The 23,496-nt window shown below is 43.9% G+C and overlaps 1 protein-coding gene across 4 annotated transcripts in view; it reads left to right on the top strand.

Annotated features, from left to right (window-relative positions):
* TMCO4 (transmembrane and coiled-coil domains 4) overlaps positions 1–23,496 on the top strand; it is an 85,065-nt gene that overhangs the window by 3,391 nt on the left and 58,178 nt on the right. For 2 of the 4 annotated variants that reach the window (XM_039508820.1, XM_039508823.1), the window contains exons 2-6: positions 6,092–6,276; positions 9,028–9,202; positions 13,318–13,398; positions 14,347–14,374; positions 17,226–17,358. In XM_039508820.1, coding sequence (XP_039364754.1) covers positions 6,098–6,276; positions 9,028–9,202; positions 13,318–13,398; positions 14,347–14,374; positions 17,226–17,358 — 596 coding nt within the window. In that variant the 5' untranslated portion in view covers positions 6,092–6,097. Of the gene's footprint in view, positions 1–4,988; positions 5,214–6,091; positions 6,277–9,027; positions 9,203–13,317; positions 13,399–14,346; positions 14,375–17,225; positions 17,359–23,496 lie in introns of those variants that run through there. The other 2 variants (XM_039508821.1, XM_039508822.1) reach the window with 2 other exon arrangements.

Below are 23,496 nucleotides of genomic sequence, written 5' to 3'. Positions count from 1 at the left end.
TGTATAAATTAGAATTTCCAAAATACCCATTTGAAGTTTCTTTAATTCATTTGCCCAATCTGCATTTACAGGAATAAGAGGGCATTTGTGTGAATAGTAAGAGCATCCACTGTTACATTAGATAAGATTTAAAAATATATGGGATACAACCCGCATGCTTGAAGGGATAAGCCAATCACTAACTGCCTGAGATTACAAAGACATTTCCCTTAATGGCAGTTTATTCTATAATTGCCCATTTCTGAGTTTTTTTCACTTTCCTCTGAAGCATCTGAAACTGCTGGAAAGAGGATAGTGGACTAAATGGTCTGTTGGTCTCATACGGTGTGTCAGTCTTTGCATTTCTCCACATCCGGTAATAGCCGAGCGATAGAAATTGACAGCAGTCCTTTTGTTTTATCATTGAAAAAAGCATAACTATTCTCTTATCAAAGACATCTTATTGTGCCTTTCCTCCTAAAGACTAAATCAGGGAAACCTAAATAAAATCTCCCTCATTCTATTGACACCAGCAGAGCTCTTTTATGGCCACGTTTCAGGACAGCACCCCAATTTAAGAAAGTGCCCAATCCCATTGAAGTTTACACCATCGTAAAGTTACAAATGTACTTAAATAGTCCCTTTCTATTTAGGAAACTTACACACACGCTAAAGTGCTTTCCTGGACTGGGCCCATGTGATTAAAGATTACTTACATGAATAAGGTTTTGCAGAGTCAAGCCCAATGCTAGGCAATCTGGAGGTGTTATTCAATGGTCATGAAGAAGAATATATTGTCTGGTTGTAATTCTGTTAAATATGCTCCCCTGCTTTGCATTGAATCCATCATATGGTCACCTTGTGCTCTGTGTGTCTGTAATATTGTTTAGTGTATGTCTGTTATATCCTAATCTTGCAATCGGATCCCTGTGGGCAGATCTTTGCTGCCACATAGACCACACTGATTTCAGTGAGCCTCTGCCTAGGCCAACCCAGTTGCAGGCCTTGAGCCTTATACTGTAAACTGATTGGGGGTTTCCTCCATGATCTATACAGCTCTGAGTATGCTGTCAGCTCTTCACAAATAATACTGTGAGAGATAATACAGAGCCCCTCAGTGCTGCTCAGGTATTGTTGTGTGATGCAAGACAGTCCATCCTTCCAGCATCTCAGGTCCCTGCTTCCTACCTTCTAATCATTCCTGCTCTTTTTTTCTTGGGGAATAAGACTCAGAAACTAAAAGCTAAATTGTGTCTTCCTTTGAACCAATGCAACCCCACTGAGTCAATGAGATGGCTCAGGTGCATTTGTGGGTTCCAAGGATTTAACCCGTTCTGCTGGTTGGCAGTTCCAAGCATCTATATTTTAGTATAGGAGCGAATGTGAAGCTAGTATGCCTATGTTTGCTTTTCCACCGGTAGGGAACACTCAAGTGTTTTACAGCTGTGGAGCTTTCATGTAGGATTATTATTTTACGTTTTAAATAGGATTGCTGAAGTCATTATATAAAATACAGCACCTTTCAAGACAACAAAGGGCACTTTATGTGAAAAGCTGCTGGTAAAAAATTTTCAAGTGACAGCTCAGATTATGGAAATGCTTTGGACTGCTGGATTACCTTGCTTGAGACAGGGGCACCTACTTCAGTGAAACAAGCCGAAGATAATCCTCAGGATCTGAGCCTGCCTATGGGACCAATTTACTCCCGTTGGAGTCAGTGGCAAAATACCCTGGCCAAAATTTTCAAATTTAGCACCAAACTAAGTGGCCTGATTTTCAGAGGTGTTGAGCTCCTGCAGTTCCTATTGATAGAGCCCTGTGTGGATACAAAACTTGTATTCGCATCCGATCCATGATCTGCAAACGTGGTTCACGGATATCTACAGATTTGCAGGGCTTTACCTACTGATTTTAATAGCAGCAGAATGTGATTGTTTATCAGGTAGGCCAATATGTTGAATTTGACTAAACCAGATGTTGTTATTCCTGACACTGCACTTCAGAAAATCCAGCTGTTTCTAGATACCTGTACATCAGGGGAAGGCAACCTATGGCACTCATGCCGAAGGCGGCACGCAAGCTGATTTTCAGTGGCACTCACACTGCCTGGGTCCTGGCCACCGGTCCGAGGGGCTCTGCATTTTAATTTAATTTTAAATGAAGCTTCTTAAACATTTTAAAAACCTTATTTACTTTACATACAACAATAGTTTAGTTATATATTGTAGATTTATAGAAAGAGACCTTCTAAAAACGTTAAAATGTATTACTGGCACGCAAAACCTTAAATTAGAGTGAATAAATGAAGACTCGGCACACCACTTCTGAAAGGTTGCCGACCCCTGCTATACATTAGATCCCTAACTGTAGGGACCCAAGTTTGAAAACTATTGCCCATAATATTACCTCAAAGCTCTGATTTGTGGATGGCAGAACACAGAGAATAGGGCTTCTTAGAATCTTAATAACTTTTCAGCAAATTCAACATCATTGGTGTGAAACTCCCAAATCCTTTTTTTAATTATCTGTTTGTTGAGTTTTATGGAATAAGGTTACATACAAAGAAGCTATTGTAGTGTCATTTCTACAGTTAGTTGTATTGGTTACACTAGCAGGAAATAAAGATTAGATCATGCAGGTGACTGTACTCCACACTAGAGTAAAAAATGAGGTAGATCATAAATAGATTGAAAACAATGTACAGAAACTTCCTGGACAAACAGGGGCTCCCCATGTGAAGGAGGGGAGAGTGACTTATAGTAATTGAGGGAGTACACTGAACTTTGTTCAGAATGGGAGCATTCATGTCCCCGGAATGTATATTCAGTCAAAAAATTAGCAGACACATTATCTCTGGAATTAAATGTAGAGGTGAAAACACCTACTGTGCAATCCCAGTTTCTGCAGATGGCATTTCTCCCAGGATGCTGTCTCTAGACCCTGCTCAGCTGCTCCATTTTTGGTGTCAGCCTATGGATGATAGTACCCTATAAATGTGACTCCCCACACCCTTCTAGTGGCTGGCAGGGAGAAGGAACTTTTTGTCTCTTCAGAGACACTTGGATGCTATTTCCTTCCCCTGGAATCTGTCATTCTTAGGGTTTCCTGTAATACCCAGCATCATAGTATCCTAAGAGCTGCTCAGGAAAATTAAGTCTGTATTAAATTCTCCAGAAGTTGCTAGTTTGGGCCCTTTGACAGCCAAGGAAATCTTCACTCTCGCTGGGAGCAAGTGGATTTTTCCAGTCATGTGTTTGTTATAATAATATGCTCACATCTGCAAGTCTGTAGGGATGATAACAGAAATGCCAAGCTATGGTTTGCAAAAACTGCTGGCCCTTGAAATATGAGAGATTTCATGGGAACAGTTTATTCAATAAGTTGGAGTCAGGATGACACTTTAGGAGGATCAGACTCTAGCTAATGTTCTAAAATAGATTTGTTTGCTCAAAAATAGAGCTTTGTGATTAGCTACATGATATGAAGTGTGCGGGTGTTGCTAAGCCTTACGCTAAATGGTGTCAGTGCGGTGGAGATCTGCAAGTCACATGTCCACATTTGAAAACCATGGCCGAACACATGGCCTGTCATAGAGACAACAAGCTGCCTGAACTGATAGATCAGCAGCATACTGACGTGAGGCAGTGAAACAAATAGGGACTCTTTTATCATTTGAGATTTCATAGCAAACTGTTAGTGAGTGGGGAAGGTTTAGTTCCCTTCTTCAGAGTTACAGCTTAACCTAGTAAGTGCTGACTCGGTGCCGACCCAAACGTCACCTTCCCAAGATGGAACCTCACCCAAGGCCAGCAATGGAGCTGGGGAGACCGTTCAATCCCTTGGGAATCATGTCAGCTCCTGCCCTTCTTAGTCCGTACAGAGAATTAGTACAGTTTTATTATTTTGTTCGTTCATGGACTTTGGGTTCCTGTGTTGTGTTGTTTCCATGGAAATGCACTGAGATACCTCAGACCTGCATGGTCAAGTCACAGAACCAGGAGATGCATATGGGAGGGGCCTCAGTTTCCAGAAAGACAGGGGCATGAGTCATGGCGATCACCAGCTCTTGAAGAGAGTGACGGATTTCCATGGCATTTAAACAGTAGCAGTTCCATAGGGTAGGACCTGAATTTGCATATTTCTGAAATAACGTCAAGGCAATTCTGAATTGGGAAGAGCCCTCTTCCGCTTTTGCAGACAAACCCAGGCTGCCTTGGGATACTGACTGATGGATGATTCTTTTTAAACAGAGAGTTTAAGGTCAGAAGGGACCATCAGATCATCTAGTCAGACCAGTCTATCACAGGCCTCTAATACCACCCAGCCACCCACACACTAAACCCAATATCTGGAATTAGACCAAAGTACTACAGCCCTCAAGAAGACTACGCTCTTGTGTGCCACAGGCAGAGAATAGGATAGATCGAGGTGCACTGTTACCTGAGGTCCCTGCAGTGGCAGAGAATTGATTAGATGAGATGTACCGATATGGTCCTAGCAAATGACCCCCAAGGTCACTGTCCTGGAGGGAAATTCCATCCCAACCCCACCCATGGTGATTGGTCCCATTCTGCACTCCTGTATGAGAAATTGTCACATGGATGCTGTCTGTGCACGTCCGTCCCCTCTGAAATTCCTAGTCTGATTAATACTAGTCACAGCAGTCTGCCTTGACGCTTGCCCTGGCTGACTTAGATCCTCACCCAAAGCCTGGTAAAGTTAGTGGGAGTCTCTCCACTGACTCCAATGAGCTTCGAATCAGGCCCTTCATGCCTTGCCCAGCGCACACAACGTGATGCACACCTAGAGGTAACATTTTTCACACCTTGACTGGCATACCTAGCTGCAGGTAGCACCCAGCTAGGAATTTAAGCGCAGGCAAGAATACAACTTTCTTGCCAAATCAGGGCCCTAATGCCTTGTTTGGCGGTTTAAAAGCATATCTGAACCCACCTTTTTACCATTGTTAAATGCCCTAAATGTTTGAAAATCTACACTACTCTATGATTTCCTTTGTTCTAGTTATTGCCAAAATTATTAGCCTCCTTTCTCTAGCAGCATAGATGTGCCTAAAGCATTACGGTAGCAAAGTTGCAAATATCAAAACAGAAAAAAACGTTCCTGCTATCACAAATCTTACAAACTGTGATCCTGAAGTCACCACTGATGAAATTGGTAGCAGAACCCCCATCAACTTAACTGGGTGCGGGACTGGACCTTAAAAGCAAAAATAGGTATGTTATGATTAACATACATAGCACACAATGGGGGAGGGGGTGTATAATCAACACACACAGGCATTGTGGAACAGGTGGGTGGGAGAATTGGAGGTAATAGACGGGGGGATTTGAAAGAGGAGCAAGGAGAACATAGGAGGAAATTTATCCTTGTGCAGAGGGCCAGCGTGCAGTACTTCGGCCCTGTTTTGAGGAAACATGTACTGGGAGGTGAGCCAAGCAGACTTGAGTTGAGTTGGCAGTGGACAAAGGATGCAAAGGGAGCAGTGAAGAGAGAGCCTTGAGCAGAGTATAGGAAGCAGGATGGGATGTAGAAAATCCAATAATTGCAACAGGAAAGTCAGTTAGAAAACAGAAATTTTCCCTTTTTAATCAGAGGCTGCTTCTGAGCTGAACTTTCTTACCTGAATAAAATACTTCCAGCATAATGAACAGAGGGGTAATTTGGTTTTGGGGAGTGGGGGAGGTGTATACATTCCCAGACTGCAATAAATTAGTCATTGTGATAAGTGGCAGGGCTTTTCTACTACATGTTAATTTAGTTGTTTGCATGTGTGAGGCATATGCTTCATTAGTATTCAATGAGCCCAGATCCTTTGCAGCTTGAAGTGGATTCCTAATCTGTTGTGTAAAGTGTAAATAATTAACTGTATTATGGAAACACTTGATAATTGTTGAAGGTGAAGACAAGGTGAAGCCTGAAGCCAGGTTGAGTGTGTTTTGTACAATATCGCACCATTGGGTAAACACACAAGGCTGCCCTTGGCAGACTCAATCAAAGACAGAGCCAGGAAATGCAATCACTGGAAAGGAAAATCTGTCAGTCACTTTCCTCAGTACTTTCAAATACCATCATTTTTTTCATTATTTTGAAGGTGAGAATGGCCGAGGAACGGAAGTGGAGCAGGTGGGCTTGGAGCCGACTCCGGATGGCTGAACAGACGGATGCAAAGGAGCCATGCGAGCTTGTGGGTAAACAGCTGGGCGAACCAGGAAGGTTTGCATACGCAGCTCTCTGTGGGATATCTCTGGCTTGCTTGTTTCCTGAAAAGGAGCAAAGGTAGGATGGTGCCCAAAGCAGATTTTGTGCAGTAGCTGAGACAGAGTCTGATAACAAGCCAATCATGTGCGTGGGATAGATTAGATTATATAGAAAAAGAGCGCCAAGCTGGCACTAGTAGCTGCATGAGGCTGTCCTTCCAAAGGCCAAGGAAGAGGACTCTTAAGCATGCCATAGGGGCAGGCTGGTTAAATCAGAGGTTATAGACCAGCTCCTTTGAGGTTCTGAAGTTTATGGGAATTGAGGTTCCACACACGATCAGAGCCTTTGTTTTTGAAGGTACATCCCTGATTCAGGAAAGGCCCAAGCCTATGATCTCTGAAATCTTACAGAAAAAAGCTTTCTTGTGAGCTTTCCCCAGTGAAATCTTGCAGGAGTTTGTCATGTCCAAGCTAACAGTGGCCTGTATTTTTTCTGCTCAAAGAGGTTGCGTTTACCCGGATCCTGCAAAATGCCTATAGATCGTCTCAAAATGAAGAAAATGTGCATCAGCTGGGCATCCATGAAAGAGATTTTGGGTAGAATTGTTGGAAGTGCCAAAGTGACTTGGGCATTTAAATCTCAAGACTTGTCTGCACTGGGAAATGTACTGTCATAACTATGCTACTATGGTTATACTGCTATAATTATAGGTGTAACTCCTAGTGTGGACACTCTTTTATTATAAGCATGTGCGCATGGGGCAGTATACTTGTATAACTACAGCACTATAGTTATTTTCCCATGGAGACAAGCCGTAAGGCATTTCATGAGACTTAAGCTCTTAAATCTCTTTGGAAAATAGCACAAGTCACGTTGGCACTTTTGAAAATGTTGCCCTTTCTCCTTACAGTGTCAAATACACTGTACAACCGCAAATAGACCATGGAAACAAATCTTCCCTTAATCTCCTGGACCAGGGGTGGCCAACCTGGGGCTCCGCAGCCACGTGTGGCTCTTCATAAGTTAATATGTGGCTCCTTGTCTAGGCACCGACTCCAGGGCTGGAGCTACAGGCACCAACTTTCCAATGTGCTGGGGGGTGCTCACTGCTCAACCCCTGGCTCTGCCCCAGGCCCTGCCCCCACTCCACCCCTTCCCGCCCCATCCCCGCCCTCGCTTCTCTCCCACCCCCAAGCCTCCTGCACACTATAAAACAGCTGATCAGGAGGGAAAGAGAGGTGCGGTGGGGCTGCCGGTGGGCAGGAGGCGTGGGGGGGCAGGTGATGGGGGGCTGCTGACATATTACTGTGGCTCTTTGGCAATGTACATTGGTAAATTCTGGCTCCTTCTCAGGCTCAGGTTGGCCACCCCTGTCCTGGACTATCAGGCTGCCTCAGTTGTGACTTCCGATTCTGGGTCAGGACAGCAGGCATTGCATTCTGCTGGTACAGAGACAGAGGTTAACTACTATTCCCTGTGAGCATGCCACTAACTCCCATCCCCATTCACGGCAGCTCCACACACACCTACCCAAGGGGAGCTCATATCCCAGAACGTCAATACAGAGCTTACAAGTCATAAGCATTTCTCTACGTTTGATGCCTAGACAATGCGTGTCTTGACTTACATTTTCAGCTGTTTTCAACCCATTTTCTCTGTGATTCCCACAGTCAGAGCCTCTGAAATGTAACAGTATTATTCGTATGAGTTTGTGCTTCCATAGCGCATTGGAACAATAAGGAGAGATATACAGCCTAAGACTGATATTAGGGGGTTTTCTTGGTTATTTTCTTGACCATATTTACTTTCCTTTACACCTAAAATTTCCTCCTTATGCTTCACTGCAAAGTGAGTCTCTTAACACTGCTGATGCCAAGCCCCAGGCCTACTCCAGACTGCTTCCTTGCCTACACAAAAGGCTGATCATGTGCAGATATCTCTGCTGACTTTTCGTTGGTGGTTTGATTTTTGTGAACAACTAGAAACCTTTAGAAGTTGAAAGTAAGGCCCAGTGAAAGGCCAAGAAAAACCAATAAAGATCTCTAAAGTGCTTTACATCAGTGGTTCTCAAAGCTGGTCCGCTGCTTGTTCAGGGAAAGCCCCTGGCGGGCTGAGCCGGTTTGTTTACCGGCTGCATCCGCAGGTTCGGCCGATTGCGGCTCCCACTGGCCGCCGTTCACCGCTGCAGGCCAATGGGGGCTGCGAGAAGGGCAGCCAGCACATCCCTCGGCCCACGCCACTTCCTGTAGCTCCCATTGGCCTGGAGCGGCGAACCGCAGCCAGTGGGAGCCGCGATCGGCCGAACCTGTGGATGCGGCAGGTAAACAAACCGGCCTGGACTGCCGGGGGCTTTCCCTGAATAAGCGTCAGACCGGCTTTGAGAACCACTGCTTTACATGCATTACATTATGTCTTGCACCACCTTTGTGAAGAATCCAAGTGTTTCGATCTCCTAAAACAGAGAGGGGCACAGACAGGTTAAGTGACTTGTCCTAGGTGACGTGAAAGAGCCAGGATTGCAATGCAGCAGTGCTAACTTGTAGTCCTGCACTCTAACATACAGGATACAGTCCACCCTGTCACCTTTAAACAGCAACGTAAAACTTTCGCTTGACAGCCCAAGGCATTTTTTATACCCCTACAAAAAAAAATTTCTTTGCTTTCACCGTCTTTCTTTAATAAACTGAAGCAGAGAAGCTGAAGGCTAAGGCTGGGCCTTGAATGCCTTTTAATCAGCGTTTCAACTCCTACCTGGAGTCTAAAATGAAGGTGACTTAGGAAAGAGGAAATGATGAATGTTTGACTCGTATTGCTTGTGTTGTCATGCAGCGCCTTTAAGATGGAGTTCATGGAAGGCTTGGTGAAATGGCTTGAGTTGTCAGACGCCGTCTTGCCTGCCATGACTGCGTTCACCGGCGGCTTGGGTGGCGAGGGCACAGAAACCTTTGCTCAGATTTTACTGAAGGATCCTGTCTTGGCAAATAATCCAATCGTCATTACACAAGTAAGTTCATCCCTTCCCCTCTTCCATTGGGCTTGTGGATAAAGGCCTTGTCAGAGCTACCTGTCTGTTGTTGAAATTCTCTTTCTAGTGTATTGGGCATAGTAAATCCTCATTCTGTATGTATTTAAAACATTGGGTTACCTTCTGGTTGTTTTTTTTTTAAAAAGGGGCGGGGGAATAGAGTGACTGACTTTCCACCCCTCCATTCATTCAACCATCCATCCTTATAGTGTGTAAGTGCTAGACATCTGACCGGGCTAGATTCCACTGAATAAGTGATGCCTAGAGTCTATGAAACCTTCTCTGCTTCAAAATGTGCTGTACACCCAGTGCATAGAGCCCTTTGTTCTAACCCTTTCACTGCTACCATGCTACTGCTGCTCTGTTCTCCTACTCCCCATCTGCATTTGACTGAAATCAGTGGAACACTTAAGGCAGGTCTATACTTTAGTGAAGACACAACTTCGCCATCAGGAGAGCTTCTCCCATTGGCATAGTTAATCCGCCTCTGCCACATAGTTCTACCAATGTAAGTTTGTAGGGTAGACCTGGCCTTAGACATGATGGGCCTGATTCTCATTTACACTTAGGCCCCTTTACTCATCTCAGGCAGTGTAAAGGGTCTTAAAGTAAACATACACACCTACTTTCAGGTGATGTCTATACTACCGCCTGTGTCAGCATAACTTATGTCACTCAGGGGTGTACAACAGAGACTCTTCTTGAATGTCCAGGGACTTGGTGTCTTTGGTTCAAAGAGAACAGTAGAATATAGGAGTCTTAGCTATTGATTTGGTATTTCTGAGACAAGGCTTAGAGTAGTTGTATTTCCTCACTCCAAGAACAGCTGAACTTCTTGAAATAGCTCACATGAGGAATTATGTAGGGAAAAGGTCACTATAGATTGATGCACCTGAGGCTTTTTCTGATGTAACTGGCAAAACACTTTGGTGGGTGGGAACCGCCATATACTCAAACTGAGATCAGTGTTTCCTTGACTTGAAGGTAAACAACCTAAGAGACAAACCTTTGACTGCTTTTATCCTGCCATTCTGTGCTTTCCTGTTGTCTCCGTATCCTGCACGTACTCACTTCACTTTTATGATTTGTTTGATTGAGTTCTGATAACCATAGACTTCTGGAATTCAGTGACAAGTTCCTGTTAGTGCTACGGAGTGTGCTTTTTTTAGGGTTGTTTGATCATTGTTCTGCAATGATGCTGAAGGGATGATTCATGAAGGCAGGTGGCTGAGTGGTTTATGGGGATGTACAGAAGTACTTCTTTTTACTTTCTGTTGCACATTGGGCACAGTCTGCCCAGGGCTGAGATTTTCTTTTCTTTGTTGTGAAGTGGCAGGGAGGACTGAACATAAGTCATATCTTGATGCTTGTAAAGACACATGTTTTTGTGGATATTACAGATTAAAGGCCATCTTCTGCTGTCGGTTCTGAATGCTGTATTTTTCTCCCCTCTAATTTTCATACACTTCTGCTTTTAAATTCCCAACTCTCTGATGTCTCTCCCCATTCCTTGATTCTGAGAGGAGAGGGGCTGATTCTTATCAATGTCGCTAGCACTCTTCCCCATCTTCATGGTGTATCTTAACTAGAATCTGTTGGTTGAGTGAAATCTTGAGGATTATGCATATTATTTATGTTCATTTCGGGTGAAATGCAGTTGAGTGTTGGTAAGCTGAATCTTTTAAGAACAGCTAGCTCTGGCAAGTAAGACAGCAGTGATACTATGAATGGAGATTGCTTTGCACACATAAAGCAGCTCGGTAAAAATAAACCTTCAATGAAAACTAGTAAACTCTCTCTTGGAATGTATTTAAATAATCTTGTTGTTGTAAGGAACGTAACATTGCTAGTAAACTTTTTAAAGAGGGAGTTATTATAGATGACTTGAAGAAAGGGCAAAATTGAGCTTGTGCCATTTTTTGTTTCTTTTTGGTATGTAAGGAAGAGCTGAAAGCTTGTTACTCCTGCTTGATTTTTGGTTTAGGAATATGTAAAATGTCTGTTTTACTCTGTTTTTCTTCAAGAGGCCTCCCTTGGGTGACCCCGAAATGTGGATTAGAAGCTCTCTGTTGTTGGGGAAAGGGTGTTGAATCTTTAACAAAACAACTTCTCATCCAGCTGTTTATTGGGTTTGGGGGTTAAATAAGTATTAACAAAAATATACAAAATCCAAAGAGTCTGAATAAAAATCACTTCCCTTTCTCTGTCGGTTTTCACAAGTTTGGTATCTGTGGTGTCACAAAACTACTGGGTCTCTATGTACCCCTGCTTGAGAGCCACTGAACTAGAGATCTACCAAGGGGGTATAATCCACTCATCGAGATACTTGCCTCGTTTTACAACAGGCTACATAAAAAGCACTAGGGAAGTCAGTACAAACTAAGATTTCATACAGCCAATTTCTTGTTTATACTGCTCTGTATGCCATACACTGAAATGTAAGTACAAGATTTATATCCAGTCGATGTATTTAATAATTATATGGTAAAAATAAGAACGTAAGCATTTTTTCGGTAATAGTGTGCTGGGACACTTTTGTATTTTTATGTCTGATATTGTAAGCACGTAGTTTTTAAGTGAAGGTACACAAGACAAATCAGACTCCTGCAAGGGGTTCGGTACTCTGGGAAGGTTGAGAACCACTGCTCTAGTTGTCCACAGAGTTTTACAGGAGAAGCAGGACGTGAATTTCAAATGTAAAAAACAAGCTTTTATAAGACTGTTTAAAAGAGCCTCTTATGCCAACTTCATACATCATAAAGAAGCAAACAAGGGCACAGAGCCAATTTCATTTTTCTTTTGTAGATCATCGTAACAAAACTACTCATGAGACAGGGAGAGAAAGAACAGACTATTATTTTAGGTCTAAACTAATCAATACTTGCTTTGTTCCAGTTGACAGCACACGCGAGTGTCGTTCAAAGTCTGAGACCATTAGAAACAGGTGGGCACACCTATAGCACCTAATATTAGCATTAGCCCCAGTTTGTCACTTAGTCAGTCGGAATATCTGCACCCACCTTTCGGCTTTTGAGACCTGCTTCAGTCCTCTAAACTCACAGGCCAGCGGTTTCAAAAATGAGTGCCTGGAGTTAAGCTCCATATTTAGCCACCTAAATAAGTGGCCTTAGTTTAAAAAACGCTGAGCCTCCCCCAACTCCAAATGAAGCCACTTCTGCCAATTGAATGTGCCTCCCATCTAGGTCAAACCTATCAAGAATTGTTATCCTGCAACAATCACCCCAAGGGTTTGCTGCCCAAGTCCTACTCTTTTCTGGGGCAGTGGGTAACCTCCACTTAGAAATGATGGCTGGGAACAATGTTGATCATTCACTTAAATTATATGTAAAGATCTTAAAGTAAATTGATGTCTGTTTGCCTGTTCTTCCGTCAAAGACTTTTCCCCGGTCTGTTTATTCCTGCACGGGTGGCAGAACTGGGAAACACTGTGGGGTGGCTCCACTTCTGCATAAACTCATACATGTCTGGGGTAGGCGAGAGCATGATCCAGAAGGGTTAGAGTGGCTGCTTTGGGGTCCGGGATTAGGCTGGGGAGCAGGGAGTGGGACCTTGTGGGTCTGGAACATCTCCAAAACAGGTATGAACACTGGGGAGCCTCCTTCCCAGCCTGGAGCCATCTGCCCTTCCCCTCCACCAAGTCTCAGTACCCCCCGTCACTCCCTTCTTATCCCTCAGCCCCCCTATTTGCAAGAAGCTCCTTCCTCCATCTGTATTCATGTAATTGATTCGCACATCTGAATTATACAGCAGAACCTTCTCCATCTGGAAATAATATTACAGAGTCCAGGGAGTTACACTGGGTTTGGGAGTATCTATATTTCCCCCCTCTTTGCATTAGCAATTGGCTAAGAGCAGCTCACTCACCATGTCAGATTTCCCATACTTGGGGGTGGAAAGAGGGTTGGAAGAGTTTCTAGGACACAAATTATGCTTAGGTGCAGGGGGACTAATAATCATAAACTCCCTGGCAGCATCCTGGTTCTTCAGCATCCTGGTTCTTCAGCTGCGCTCTTCATTTCCAAAGAGATTCCAGATTTTCCCTATTAACATGCACACGTCTGGCTTTTCTTCAGAATTCCTTCCTGGTAGGCAAGAGAGAGGCATGTCGACTGAATCAGTGCTGTATGCTGAGTCTGCACACAACCTTAAACACTGTGAGTGATGAAACAAAAGAAGAGCATAGTTATAACAACAGCACTTTGTCCTTCGTTAGCACCCTCCGTCTAAACTCATAATTAATCCTCACAGCTTATATGTGAAAGGCCTGTATTACTCTGTTTTCCAGATGGGGAAACTGAGGCCCAGAGAAATTAAATTCAAACATCTTTAAAAGTGACCATCAATTCTGGTGCTCAGCCTGAGGGTATGTCTACACTGCAATTAAACACCCACAAATGGACCGTGTCAACTGACTCAGGATTACAGGGCTCAGGCTAAGGGGCTGTTTGATTGTGGTGTAGATGTTTGGGCTCAGACTGGAGTCCGAGCTCTGGATCCCAAGCCCAAAAGTCTACATCACAATTAGACAGCCATGCATTTTTAACTGCAGTGTAAACCTACCATGAGATACCTGGTTTTTCAGAGATGATGAGCACCCGTAACTACCATTGACTTTAGCTAAGTTATGGAAGCTCAAGGCTTCTGAAGATCAGGCCTAAGGTACTTCAGTTTAGGCATCCAAAACTTGGAGACCGCTGTTGAAAATCTGGACCTAAGTGAGTTGACCAAAGTCACACAGCATGTTTGTGGCAGAGACAGAACCCACATCTCCAGATTCACAAGCCCTGTATAATTGGTTGGTGCAAACTGATGGTGATATGATAATCTGTGATAAATTTACACACTGCTCCTTTATACATACCACTTTGCAGGTGACTATTTCTGCCCAATTACATATAGCAAGGTATGGAGACCTTTGCGTTTAAAGCATCCAGCTTTGATACATACTGTTTTACTGAAATGATCCACCATGGTTTCTCATATTCATATACTCACATGCTGAAATCACTTAATTATAGTGTATGTCTAATTCATTATTTTATTTTAGATTTTTGGGTAAAATGCCATCAAATTTAACTTACTTGTTTCATGTTTTGTTTTAGGATCTTGTGTCCTTCTCTCTTAAGGATGGTGAGTGTTCTTCTTTGTTTTTAATGAGCTTTTATAATATAGACTTATTGACATCACATACAGTAAAAACAAAATCTTATTGCAAAGGTGAATATACCATCCCAACTATTATAATGTTATTTCCGTTCTTTTAATGTCAGTAGCACACTGTTTCCCTATTTTAACTTCAAGAAAACCATTTTTTGTGCTGTAATATAAATGTTTAATAGTAACCTGCAGTTAATGAATCTGTCCTGCTTTGTGATCTCCTGATCCTACAAACCTCTTTACATCTTGGTTTAACATGTAAATGTGTCCAGAGTCAGAAAAGTTCTGAAGCTAAATAATTATTTTTTTTTTCTGAAGAGGCTTATGGAATTTAGGTGCCCAACTCCCACTGAAAGTCAATCAGGCCATTTTGAAAATCTCTGCCTAAACTGTTTATTCTGTAAATTACTTCAAGTACTGGCAACCTGTCCAGGGAATACATTCTTGATCTCCTGTGAAGCCTATTTTGAACAAATGATAATATCTTTGTTTTCTTTAACAAGCGAATGTTTTGTTTTAATCCAGGAGGTGGATTAAATTGCTAGAATGAAATTTCTAATGCTATAAAGAATGCCTAACTGTAGCAAAGTCTTCATGTCAAATCAATGGCTGCACTTTGCAACTGTGTGTTTTCAATTCCGCTTTGCACAGGACTGAAGTTAATTTATTGTTGTTAAGCCTCATCTACCTCAGGACAAAGTGGCTTTTTTTTCATTGGCTTTCTCAGTTTATTTTTAATGGAAAACTGGAAAGTTAGGCAGCTATTACAAGAAAGGTTACTACATCCCTCTGAAATAATACAAAGTAATATTTTCATGTCATCCCCTTGCAAGTGTATTTATCCCTGTGCTGGAAAAGCAGAAACCAAGCTGTGAGTTAGCAAAGAGGCAGGATTCTGGCAGTAGCCTGAGACCCTGCTCGGCTACAGACTTCCTGTGCGACCTCAGCAAGATATTTAGGCCGAGATCCTCAAAAATGTTTAGGTATCTCATCCCAGTGAATCCCAGGTCAGGCAACTGAGCCTGGGTAACTACAGATGCTGTCACTGCTCGTGACTCAGGCACTACCAAATTCACTGCCATGAAAAACGCGTCGAGGACTGTGAAATCTGGTCTCCCCAGTGAAATCCAGTCTTTTGTGTGCTTTTACCCTATACTATATTGATTTCATGGAGGAGACCAGAGTTTCTCAAATTGGGGGTCCTGATCCAAAAGGGAGTTGCAGAGGGCCGCAAGGTTATTTTAGGGGGGGATTGTGGTATTGCCACCTTTACTTCTGCACTACCTTCAGACCTGGGCGGCTGGAGAGCAGCGGCTGTTTGCCAGGCTCCCGGCTCTGAAGGCAGCACCCTGCCAGCAGCAGAAGTAAGGGTAGCAGTACCACAACCCCCCCTACAATAACCTTGTGACTCCCCACAACTCCTTTTTGGGTCAGGACCCCTACAGTGACAACACTGTGAAATTTCAGATTTAAATAGCTGAAATCATGAAATTTACTATTTTTTAAATCTTATGACCGTGAAATTGACTTCAATGGACCGTGAATTTGGTAGGGCCCTACTCATAACATTATCCAGCTCTTTAGTCTTTCTGTGCCTCGGGTTCCCATCTGTGAAATGGGGCTACTAGTTCTTCCTTGCCTTACAGGGATATTGTGAGAATAAATACATTAAAGACTGTGACATGCTCAGATCCTATAGTGATTGGGGTTAGATAAATAACCTTTCTGTTTAGATTAGGTAACAACTGTCCGTGAAGTGCAATCTCCATATCAGGTCTCTCACAGACTTGCCAGATGTTTCAAGCTGGTATCTTCACATGCACACTCTTAAAATGCAATGCCATCTTTCATGCCAGAGTGCCCCCAGAATAAGTTACGGAAACAAGAGAACAATGCTGTGGAGATGTGCACAGGACAAGGAGTAGATCTGGCACAAAGTGTTTAAAATCTAATCTGCCTAAAATATCTTTTTCTTTAGCGCTCCTGCTTCCCAGCCCCAGAGTAAATCTAAGGTGCCACAAGAACTCCTTGTTCTTTTTACCACTGAATGCTGTCAGATTGCATTGTCCATTCCTTCAGCTCATGCAGTGAAGCATAAGTGCACACATCTGTCAGCAATATACATATACCAAAGCTAGCTTGTAGCTGGATCTGTTTTTATTATTAAACTCCAGCCTCCCTGTTATGACAAATGAGAAGCACTGAATTTAAAGCTTATATCTGGAGGTGCATTTAAACAAGGTAATAAATCTTGCGTTGTCACTTAGATGTTGGGAGCTGCCTCGTTTTCCCTACACGTTTATTTCACATTGGTTTTGGTGCTGGTCTTGCTGCAGCCTCTCCTTGCTGGGAATGAAGTTATGACCCATCTCTCCACAACTGCCAGTGCTTCCTACCAGCAGTGAGAGGGTGAAGAGAGGTCCTGCCCCAACTCCAGTGAAAGGGGTGGAGATTCTTTGCCACATAGGCACTCGCCTGTTATAGTGAGTCTCTGCTGACAGTGAGGAGTTTTGTGGGCAAGGAATAGTTCACTATAAGGTGACTTAGGTGGGCACGTAGGTCCTGATCCTCAGCTCTTATAAATCAGCCCAGGTCCATTGACTTCAATGAAGCTAATGAATTCACAGTCCTGTGCTTTACCATGTTCTAATTGGTGAGCTCTCATTTCTCCCAAATCCATGGGTATGCTGGCATGAACTGAAAGGCTAGACAATGCTATCTCAGTACTGTATAAACAGCCACCACCCAGAGCAGAGTGCAATGTTTGCTGTTTGATCTGATCTGATTAAAATTGATCGATTCCCTGTGTTTCCATCTATTTAAGGCTATTACGATGCCCGAGCGAGGGTGCTGATCTGCCACGTCACTTGGCTGCTGAGAATCCCTTTAGAGGAGCTGGAAGTCCTGGAGGAGTCTCTACTTGAGAGCCTGAATGAGCAGAAGGAGGAAGAGTCAGAGTAAGAGCATTTGTAATAGAGCTTTGCGTTGGCTATGGGTTTAAAACAGGCTCTGCTCCCAGCATGTAAGCTCACCATGAATCACCTGCAGCTCTGACGCTCCCTCCTGTGACCCTAAGCCAGTCAATTATGGATTGATTTGTTTCAGAGGTGCTCATAGGTCCGGTTGACATGAGTTGGAGCTGTGAATGCTCAGCGCTCTGAAAATACGGGCACCGGGGACCTACCCTGCAAGATGCTGAAGGCCGCCCAACACCTCCCAGGATTGGGTCCTTACCTCTCTGCCATCCTTACTTAAAGCGTGTAGCACCCTGGTTTACAGACAATTTTGATTATTTCAATTGGAATACTCACTAGTAAGGTCCTAATCAGTATAAGTAAAGGTGGAAGAGTGAGGCCCCAAAGTAAGTGCTGTGTATTATTATCCTTGTTCAATCCCAGTCTAATCCCCATCTCTACAGTAATGCCTCTGCCACTATGACGTCACTACAGACTTTTAGCTTCAGGTCCTCAGCTGGTGACTTCAATGGAGCTACCCTGATTTACACCAGCTAAGGATCTGGGACTGGGTTTAGAAAGGTGTTTAGGTGCCTAAAGATGCAAATTGGTGCCTGGTGGGATTTGACTTCAGGGGGAGTTTGGCACTAATCAGTTTAGGCACTTCTGTAAATCTTGCTAGGCACGTATCTGCGTCTTTAGGTGCCCAAATATCTTTGTCAATCTGGCCCTTTGGTCTTAATATTTAAGATAATTCATTTCACTCTCATAATAAGAATCTTCATTATGAAACTGCCAAAGCAGTAGCGCCCATGGGTTGTGCTGGCTTGGGGATAGAGTGGACCGTACTTCAGTTGTCATGCAGAGGGATCAGGCTTAGCAATGTGGTGAATGGTAAGTGTGTTTTAATTCACTTGCAGGAGAGCTGCATAAACACTCAAAGTTTATTAGCTTAATCTAATCAAGTGCTAATAAACACATTAATCAATCTCTGTGACCCACTGTTGCTTAGATGTTGCCTTGGGTTTTCTGAACAGCTTGTCTCACAAATTTCTCGTTAATGACTTTATTGTAAAAATGAATAGTCCAAATAATCTCAAAGGTTGTGAATGGCTGAGCAGGACGGGGTTTTACTGGAATACAGGAGCAAGGGTCAGTATTGATGGATTTTTTTTGTGCTGCAGCTGGTAGAAATGGACTCCATCTCAGGCGCTAGTGTGTGAGAATGCACGTAGTGAGGGTGACATTTTTTGATTAGTTTGCAAAGTTCTTTACCCTTTGAGATGGTATTACAACAATGGAGCATTATATTTTGTTCAGATTGGGGCTCAGTTCCTGGGATCTGATCCTTAGAGGAACCACAACCTATCCCAATGGGCGTTGCACATGTGCATGACTTCTTAGGCCAGTGTTGACTGCAGAATTGCATTATATACGTTAGAAGCTTTGCTTTGAAAACTTTCCTTTAGGTGCTAACCACCAGATCATAGGGAAGAGGAGCCTTAAGCATTATTCGTGGGGGAGCGGATGGCTTAAGAGATTAGAAATTGGGATATGGAGTCTCTCAAGTTCACCTCTTAGTCACTGGTTCAAATCCAGCGATGGTCAGTCAGAATCAGATGCTGTTACCATTTGAAGCTTTTTGGCTAGCAGTCTGTGTGAAACAATCTGGTGTCCCTATAACAAAAACTATTGCCACAATTGGTCCCCTTGTTGGCAGTCTCAACAGAGGGGCCCCAGAGACTTAATAAATGAACGTAGAAATTGAGCCCAGCATTCATTCCTAGCAGTGGTCCCTCCAGGTCTGGGCTGAGGAATATTGGCAAGGGACAGGGTAAGGAAATGACATTCGCTGTGTCCTACCTGGACTTCTGATAAATAGAAAATATATTTGCTAACACTCAGGAAGAGGAGTATGTCGCTTTGCTATGCATTGAAATGAGAAGCTGCCCAGTGCATCTCTTCACTTGGATATATTCCGAGGGATCCTTCTTGGTCAACCTCAGCTCAGATACTACCGGTCTTTCAAGGATTTCTACTGGCTTGAGTCATCAGGAGGGCATGCCTTGGCTGCAATGGGCCTTACAGTATGGAACTTACTTCTGACTGGCATCAGTCTTAGCCCATTCCTCGTGCTTTTCAACAGCTAAAGGCTTCTTCTCCCCAAAGTGTGCTTTGGTATCTCCACTGTCAGCCCCATATTTATAACCTTCCCTTCCCCCCTGTCTTTTTTCCCCATGTCAGGTTTCCTCCTCTCTGTCCTGTTAAAGTCACTTTGGCCTTTGACCCACTATCTGCCTGGTTGTTTACATGGTATTTTAAGCACTGTGCCTTGGTCTTATTGTGATGAAGATGGTTATTTCTATGGTGCTCTTACGCTGCTGTTCACTGATCTTCTCATAGAGTCAGATTGTCCCCAAAGATCCAAGCATGGGTGTCTCTTCCCACCCACTCCCTATACATGAGTTCAGCTACCACTTAGTCAGTGCCCACAGAGGACTCTTCGTAGCATTGGAAGTTAGCAGGGAGTAGGCGGCCCTATGTTGGTGGTGGGTAGGGCTATATGGGGGTGGAAAATACAAAATCATCCCCCACTCTAGCCTCACAGAGTTACTTAGGAAAAGGAGTCCAGCATGAGGTTGCGCTGCTTCTGCCTTTTCAAGGGGTTCCCGAGGACAGCCCCTGCCAGCCAAGACTTCGGCAGCCTCTGCACATGCATTTTTACCCTATACTTGTAACAAAAAAAGTTTGCTCCTGTATCTTCCGATGCAGAAACTTTCGCCTGTGGCCCAGGCCATGCACAGTTGGATCTTCAATATGGGCACCTGTGACATACCCAGGGCGCAGTTTAGAATAATGAGTAGCTGGGTCACCCCTGCCCTCTTACTGGGGTGCCCTTTACACGGCTTTGCTGCTGTAGCCTCTGGTCTGGACTGTTCACAAACAGCCTCCAGCAAGTCACTCCCAGCTATGTCTGTGTGTGTGTGCTGCAGCCAGCCACACCTTGGCTCCTACCAGCTTTGGTTCTGCTGCGGGTGACTCCAGCACACTCCCAGTCTCAGATTTCCCCCCAGATATGTATGTCCTGTGCTGCCCAGCCTTCTCCTGGACAATACAAGTATGTTAAGTCCATTGTTTCTTGAAGGTGATATGATGACAGCTTATTAATTCAAATACACCTCTACCTCGCTATAACGCTGTCCATGGGAGCCAAAAAATCTTACCGTGTTATAGGTGAAACCGTGTTAGATTGAACTTGCTTGGATCCACCAGAGTGCGCTGCCCTGCCCTGCTGCCCCTCCCACGCCCCGGAGCAGTGCTTTACCATGTTATATCCAAAATCTGGCAGAAACAGTTTATGGTTCAGGAGAAGTAGTTGCAAATCTGATGTCACAGAGGGTATAGAAAGACCAAGTATAGACAGGTAATTACCCATGTGGAAACAAAACAGCCTCATAACCCAACTATGAATCATAAAGTACAAGCCACTGGAAAGGCAGGGTGAAATACCAGAGATGTAGGAGCTTTCAAAGGCAGTTGATGTGTGCTATAACTAGATTGCAATGAAAGTTGAAGTTCTGCTGATGATAGTTTTATGATATTGTATTTATAGACAGGATTTAGCCACCAACTATCCCTGAACCCAGATACCTCAAGCCCTCATTACTGAGCGTGAGAGCCAGCCAGCAATGTTTCTGTTCTCTTGACGTCCTTCAATTTCTGGTTAGGAAAACAAGACGGAGATTTGCCTCTCTGCTTTGTAGAAGATCTGCTGGTACTACCAACATTTCTACTCTTTTCCATCCTCAGATGATAAAGCCTTGCAAGCAGAAGATCATACAAACACCTGTGATGATGGACCATTTAAGGTCCTGCAACCGGGGCATTAAAAAAGGCAGCTATAACTCTTGAGCAGCTTCCCAGTCTGTCCCCAGTAAAATCTTAGCATGTTCATTCATCCACATGGGAGCAAATACATCTAGCACCACTAAGATTGAAGGAGTTCCATTAGGCAGTGAAGGTTCCAGTCCTGTAGGAGAAGGTACAGTACTGCAGGAGAATACAAGCAACTGTTACCTTGGAATAGGGCACAGGAATATTCTCAGGAAATCTCAATGCTAGTTAGCAACAAATAATGGTGTGTGTAAATGTAAATTTGAAATCCACTAAAAGAAACAGGGCAGCATGGTCTTGTGTTCAGGGCTGTGACCTGGCAGGAGGGAGATCCACGCTCCTCTCCTGACTCCGCCACTGACCTACTCTGTGACCTTACACAAGTCACTTGCCCATCTATAAAATGGGAGTAAAATCTATTGGTCTCTGTAAAGTGCTTAGAGATCCTCAGGTGACCAGCACTGTCAAAGTGCAAAGTATTAGTCTTCCCATTGCCATGATCATGCTAACCTCTTAAGACACTTCTGTAACTTGTAAGTTCTTTGGGGCAAGGACCATCTTTTTAGTCTGTGTTTTTTACAGTGCCTAGCACGGTGGTTCCTGGCCCATGCCTGTGGCTCATAGGCATTACTACAACATTAATCATAGTGGGTTTGTTTATACTGCAATTAAAACCCCGCAGTTGGCCTATGCCAGCTGACTCGGACTCATCAGGCTCAGGCTAAGGGGCTATTTAATTGCTGTGTAGACATTCAGGCTCGGGCTGAAGCCCAAGCTCTGGGACCCTGCAAGTGGGGAGGGTTAACTAGATAATTGAATAACTGCACATGTAATAGAAAAAGTGTCAAAATATATATGGAATCATGGCACATGCACTTTTTCACGCAGACATTGTTAAAGATGTAGCCCTGGGTGGCAGCACAGATGTTCTCAGCTTCTAGAGGTTTTCTGTTGCATAATATGCAAAATGAGGTCAAAATGAGGTCAAAATAAGTAATGTTTTTAAAAGGATATATATTTGTTGGGGAAACCTTCACCCCATTGATGTGGAAGAGCGTTTTTGCCATTGACTTCAATGGTGCCAGGATTTCACCCACTGTTTCATTCTCGGCCTGTCGTGTTTAGCAAACCTGCACAGTACAAGAGTTTGGGACTTGCTCTAAAGTTGTCTTTATCAAACATACGGAGTGTTTAGCAGGATTCCAAAAAAGTCGGACAATTGTATGGATAATGAAAGGACTCACAGTTATGTTAGCTGGGATTTCTAAAAAAAAATCCAAGTTTGGAAGGGATATATAAACTCTCATGCTTCAGGTCTTAAGCCAAACAATGAGAGGGTTAGGAAGAAACTTCCTCATCTTCAAGCCATTCCATAATTGTCCTCTGTACTGTGACAGACCCAGACCAGTGGGGTACAGGAGTCTGGTAGAGGGCAAATATACTGGTCACTGGGTGAGTAGTTTTCTGTTCCCTGAGTGACCAGAGCAGGGGCTGCACTAGAGTAATCAGGAACCTGCTAGAACCAATTAAGGCAGCCAGGCTGATTAGATCACCTGCAGCCAATCAAGGCAGGCTAATCAGGGCACCTGGGTTTAAAAAGGAGCTCACTCCATTCAGGGAGTGGGGAGCCAGAGGAGAAGAAGTGCGTGTGAGGCACTGAGAGCAAGAGGCACAAGGAGCTGAGAGTGAGAGGGTGCTGCTGGAGGACTGAGGAGTACAAGCGTTATCAGACACCAGGAGGAAGGTCCTGTGGTGAGGATAAAGAAGGTGTTGGGAGGAGGCCATGGGGAAGTAGCCCAGGGAGTTGTTGCTGTTGCGCAACTGTTCCAGGAGGCACTCTAGACAGCTGCAATCCACAGGGCCCTGGGCTGGAACCCGGAGTAGAGGGCAGGCCCGGGTTCTCCCCAAACCTCCCAACTCCTGATCAGACACAGGTGGAGTTGACCCAGACTGTGGGGAAGATCACTGAGGTGAGAAAATCTGCCAAATAAGCGCAGGACCCACCAAGGTAGAGGAGGAACTTTGTCACAGTACATATAACTTCATCTGAAGAAGCTGGTATCGGCCACTGTCAGAAATAGGGCAGTGGACCAGTTTGGCAGTTCCTATGCTCCTGTTTACCATTCAGTATTTCCTCAAAGACTGACAAACAAGGGCTGTGGTGTGAACCGATCGACACTGATTCACAAAACTGATATTGATTCCTTATGTTTCATGACTGGTTTATGATCCCCTTACTATATTGCA

The sequence above is a fragment of the Mauremys reevesii genome, linkage group 21 (assembly GCF_016161935.1).
Source record: "Mauremys reevesii isolate NIE-2019 linkage group 21, ASM1616193v1, whole genome shotgun sequence".
NCBI lineage: Eukaryota > Metazoa > Chordata > Testudines > Geoemydidae > Mauremys > Mauremys reevesii.
The sequence above is the reverse complement of the archived record's forward strand: the minus strand, read 5'-3'. Positions and strand labels throughout refer to the sequence as shown.